Source organism: Sinocyclocheilus anshuiensis, unplaced genomic scaffold (genome assembly GCF_001515605.1).
Source record: "Sinocyclocheilus anshuiensis isolate Anshui unplaced genomic scaffold, SAMN03320099.WGS_v1.1 scaffold542, whole genome shotgun sequence".
NCBI classification, from domain to species: Eukaryota; Metazoa; Chordata; class Actinopteri; order Cypriniformes; family Cyprinidae; genus Sinocyclocheilus; species Sinocyclocheilus anshuiensis.
The window spans coordinates 1,270,842-1,276,229 of NW_015547685.1; the positions used below are offsets into that span (position 1 = coordinate 1,270,842).

A 5,388-nucleotide genomic window follows, 5' to 3' on the forward strand; every position below is an offset into this window, starting at 1 on the left:
AAAATCATAGACATGTATTTACAAATCAAGTATAATGGGAACACAGAATGATCTTGGAGAGAGCTTTACCGAACTGACTGCTGTAACCGAATGCGACCAGGGTTTAAAGGCTGAACGAATGACTGACAGCCACAGCGGAGAAAAGAGTTTGTGTGAACTTTAATGTAAGGATTAAATATTCATATGTAGCTCACATTAAGCTATCATACGGCTTCAGAAGTAACACAGAATAATTCGCACAATCGAGAAAAAATAATAAAAATTCTCGGATTTGGATCGGCCCTCTCTGACAGATACCCGATCCGAGAAAAATGGCACTATCGGAGCCGATACCCGATATGAATATCGGATCGGTGCAACTTTAAACTGCATAAACACATTTCATTACACCAAATACACAAAATAATGTTCTTTTTAGCAGCATCATATGACCCCTTTAAAACTTTAATATTTTCTTGAGTTTGTTTTGTATCGTCTTATTTTTATTATTCAAAGTTGCCCAAGTAAGAAGCAGAATATGATCAAGCACAGGTCGATTAATTTTGTATTTTCTTTTATTATAAAAATATACAAAACTTTGCAGTTTATTGTTTATTGAATAATTTGAGTTGTGCCTTTGGGGGAAAAAAATAGCAAGCTTCCTTTCAATGTCTTCAGCATGAAACATACATGTCTAAACAGCCACACATTTCCATGACATGAAAACCAGAACCAATTGTATAAAAGCCATTTCAAGCCTTTGGAAACATGCAATGCGTTAAGTTGCGTATTGTTACATAAACCCATTTTAGAGGTGTTCAAACACAAAGAAATAGCTAAATGAACAAAGAACTGAAACGTGGATTGTAGCACCTTTTGAAATATTTGTGACATCATGCCATAGCACAACCCTTTTACATAAGTCATTCAATTCATTCCTGTGTCACAGACAAAAAAACTATACATTCTGACACAGAAAACATCACGAGCACTGCTGACGGCTGCATTTGGCAATTTCGTAGTTGTTCTGTATTATTCTACATGTGTACCAACTAGTGAATCATAGTACATTAAACTCCTCTCTTTATCGGTACTGCCCTATGGCATTTCCTTTGTAAGTGCAATGAAGATCAAACTTTCTCCTTCCCTTTGTGTCTAATGGTGTTGTTTTCAGTTTGGCAAAATTTGGCAAACAGACTGTTAGCTCCCTGTTGCTATCACCAACAAATAATGAAGTAAAAAAATGTACTCTGCTTTAACCCATCCAGTCGGTCCTGTAAGTGACCTGAACTGCATTGATTTTAGGAAATAAGTTAAACTATGTGGCTTTCTGTATCTCTATGTACTGGCTGCTGTGGATATAAGAGCAGATTTGCTATCCATAGCAAGTTAAGCTTAACAAAGCAGATCTGGAAACAGCGATTTCTGCCCAGATATTATTTAGAAATACTGGCTCTAGGCTTCTAAACACAGCTGGTCTTGATTCCAGTCTTTAATTTCAACCATTTTACTTTTATCTGTTTAACTCATGTTTAACAGATCAGGGGATCCATGAACTGTATTCCTTTTGCTGGCCTTTAAAATAATCTCAATTACTAATCATTGTGCCTTAAACGTGAGATCCTCTTTCTTTATGGCCCTTTTGCATCTTCAGCAGGTTAAGTCTCAAGATGCCAGCTTAGTACATATTCCTGGAGCTTCTTGCAAATTCACTTTTGATCTATAGCCAAAATATAAAAAAAAACAATTATACAGGTGTTTGCAGATGATAGTTTCTTACAAAACATTGTCAGTCTATAATTTTATACTATATTTTAATTTGTAAGATTATTTTCTTAGATTCTGATTATATATATATATATAAATTAGAATGTTGTATTACCGTAATATATAATAAATAGTTCTCACCTGTTGTGAGTCATGTGACTTTTGACCAGGTGTCCAGCAGTGAGTGCAGCCATGAGTGACAGCTCTCCTGCAAGCACGGTAGCACACACGACCTTGGCAAGCTGTCGGGCATTTTCACCCGGGCACTCCTGACTGGCACCCAGCACACCTAACATCTGACAGGAGGACAGAGAGAGAATAAACTGCATGAAACCGGCTATGACAGTGGATTTATCAACTGTACATCCACAATGAAATGAAAACATTATTTTGTCATTCATATATGTAAAATAATAATCCTGTATCAAGTACCTGTAAACAGGCCTGCTGGGGAGGAAGGTTAGTGCCTCCGCCCACAGTGCCCAGCTCAATGGAGGGCATAGTACAACTGATATAAAGATCCTCCCCGGTGGGGCCTGAGGCTTCCATAATAGTGATACAATTAGAGCTGCCCACTGTCTGCGCTGGGTCCTGTCAAGGACAAATTCATTTAGCTGAATTCACTTGTAAACATCTGTACCACCACTATATAATCACATATCATAATCCTTATCAAAATCATACTGTAAACAATACATCTTTTATTACCTGTCCACAAGCAATATAGATGGCAGCTACGATGTTGGCAGCATGAGCGTTATAACCTCCGATGCTTCCAGCCATAGCAGATCCAATCAAGTTCTTGCTGATGTTGACGTCTACCAGAGCCTCAGTCGACGTCTTTAAAATCTGCACACAAAAACACACTTGCGTGAGACTTGTCATTCCAAAAACAAATGTATATCCTTATTCAGTGTCAACAGGCATTTCAAATGCCAGTATTCAGCTTTTGCAGGACATTTTGTAGAATATGGAGGTGTAGTTGTACCTCTTTGACAACTTTGGCTGGGATGGTGGTCTCACACACCACTGACTTGCCCCGGCCCTCAATCCAGTTGATGGCGGCAGGTTTTTTGTCAGTACAATAGTTTCCACTAACAGCCAAAATTTGAAGCTCTGGAAATTCCTCCTTCAGCCTGGTAAGAGCCTGTTCTGTGCCCTGGTGACCAAAGAAAAAAAATACATGAGCTCTTCTTAAAAACTCAGTCAAGCAAAGGAAATGAGTCATGGAAGATTAATTTAAAGGGATAGTTCACAAAAAAAATTACAATTGTCATCATTTACACACCTTCAAGTTTCTTTCTTCTGTTGAACACAAAAGAAGATATTTTGAAGAATGTTGGTAACCAAACAGTTGACAGTAGCCATTGACTTCCATAGTATGGAAAAAAATATTATGGAAGTCAACGCCTACCGTCAACTGTTTGGTTACCAACATTCTTCAAAATATCTTCTTTTGTGCAACATGAGGGTGAGTAAATGATGACAGAATATTCATTTTGGAGTGAACTATCCCTTTAATATACACAGTGACCATGTTTCACAACATTTTGTAAAATACAGTAATTGCGTACTTTTGAGATCATGTTCATCCCCATTGCATCTCCAGTTCTGGACTGGAATCGAATGTATAGATTGCGACCTGCCAGACCAATCAGAAGCTTCTCCAATCGTGCAAACCTACACACACGCACAACACAAATCGATGTTACATAATCATAATTTAAAAAATGACTAAATCAGTTCACTGAAATAATCCCGTACCTGCTGGTCTGGTCAAAGGCCTCCTTGATGCTCTTGAAGCCCTCAGTGCTTTCCAGCCAGGCCTTGACTTCAGCCGCCTGACAGGCAGAAGGCAGACGCACCACCGGCCCTCTGGTCATTCCATCTGCAAGAACACGACTACTGGCACCACCAGCCAGCTATGGGAAATCCATTCACGACAGTGCATTAGATTAATGTGCTTTAGATTTTACACAACTTTACCAGTCCAGATGTGTGTGAAATGTGTTTGCTTTCAGCTTCCCTTTGAGAACTTAAAAAGAAAATTGTGCTTACTGCTATAGCTCTGCAGCCTCTATTTGTGCTGGCAACTAGGCAGCCCTCAGTTGTTGCCATGGGGACCTGAAACTGCTTTCCATCCAATAGCAGAGGCCCAGCAACCCCCACAGGAACTGGCATGTAACCAATGACATTCTCACAGCATGTTCCCATCACCTGGAATAAAAAACCATGAAAATGAAAGCTATATTTTGAAGGTTGCTAAGTTTCTAGAGTGTTGCTAAGTTTTTTCTTCCTGGCCCAAGTCAGAAGTATGGTATAAGGTATGGTAACAAATTGGTTATGACCTATAAGACCATTTTTTAGCCATTTTTTTTAATTTATTGGTATTGCTTGTATTTGTGTATGTATACATATATATATATTATGTTTTTAAAAAGGTAATAAATTAGCCCAATTTATACTTCTGCGTCGAACCTACGCCGTAGCCTACGCATAGAAGCACACCTTAAGCCTGATGTGCACCTCTCCAAAAATCTAACAGCGCGTCAATTCTACGCAGACCGCAAGCGCCGTGATTGGTCTGCTAGAACCACTCCCTCTGCATGCACTTGAGTTTTGTGTGTGTTTATGTGCACTTTAATATATTTTAATGTTACACCTTCTTATATAAAATAAAACAAAGCAAAGAACAAGTGTCTTATCATTTATTATACTACATAGCATTATACATCAGTAGTTGTCCGACGACAAACAATGTTGATCTGCCGTGGTACAAGTCCTTGTGGAGATTGAAAGTATGCCATCTTCTCCTGTTCCGTTGTTGTCTCCTTTTTGTAATTTTAAATAATGATTTCATATTTATTTGCCACCGCCACGGCTATAATGCTTCTCCGATGAGCCGCTTCTTCTTCGGCTTTTGCCGTGGTACTGCGGGTTACACCAGCAACATGCCCGTGGACACTGCAGACTAGCGGTTTGCATGTGTACTGCACGTCGACGCGGACAACGACGCAGAAGTATAAATGAAAACTGACGCATAGCCTACGGCGTAGGTCCGACGCAGAAGTATAAATCAGCCTGGAAGACCACAATAAATTGATCAAAAGTGTCAAGACATTTAGAATGTTACAAAAGATTTCTATTTCAAATAACTGCTGTTCTTATAAACCTTCTATTCATCAAAGAATCCTAAAAACATCACAGTTTCCATAAAAAGCAGCACAAGTGTTTTCAACATTGATAATAAGAAATGTTTCTTGAGCAGCAAATTAGCATATTAAAATGATTTCTGTCAGATCATGTGTCAGATCCACACTGAAGACTGGAGTAATGATGCTGAAAATTCAACTTTCTATAACAGGAATAAATTACATTTGTAATTAATAATAATAATAATTTACAATATTACTGTTTTTACTGCATTTTTGACCAAGTAAATGTAGCTTTGGTGATCATAAGAGGCTTCTTTCAAAAACATTAAAAAGTTTAGTGAATCTAATTAAAAATGAATGTGGAAAGGTTTTAATATTAGTGCATCCCTAGTTTTATCAAATCAATAAAGCACCATTAATTAAATGTGACCCTGGATCACAAAACCAGTCTTAAGTCGCTGGGGTATATTTGTAGCAATAGCCAAAA

General features: G+C 38.2%; 1 protein-coding gene across 2 annotated transcripts in view; it reads right to left on the reverse strand.

Moving 5' to 3' along the window:
• Positions 1-578: 578 nt before the first annotated feature.
• LOC107703249 (3-hydroxy-3-methylglutaryl-coenzyme A reductase-like) overlaps positions 579-5,388 on the reverse strand; it is a 9,319-nt gene continuing 4,509 nt past the window's right edge. For both annotated transcript variants that reach the window (XM_016505802.1, XM_016505803.1), the window contains 8 exons: positions 3,805-3,963; positions 3,511-3,668; positions 3,321-3,426; positions 2,735-2,905; positions 2,455-2,595; positions 2,179-2,337; positions 1,888-2,042; positions 579-1,699 (listed from right to left, as the gene is read on the reverse strand). In XM_016505802.1, coding sequence (XP_016361288.1) covers positions 1,645-1,699; positions 1,888-2,042; positions 2,179-2,337; positions 2,455-2,595; positions 2,735-2,905; positions 3,321-3,426; positions 3,511-3,668; positions 3,805-3,963 — 1,104 coding nt within the window. In that variant the 3' untranslated portion in view covers positions 579-1,644. The remainder of the gene's footprint in view (positions 1,700-1,887; positions 2,043-2,178; positions 2,338-2,454; positions 2,596-2,734; positions 2,906-3,320; positions 3,427-3,510; positions 3,669-3,804; positions 3,964-5,388) is intronic.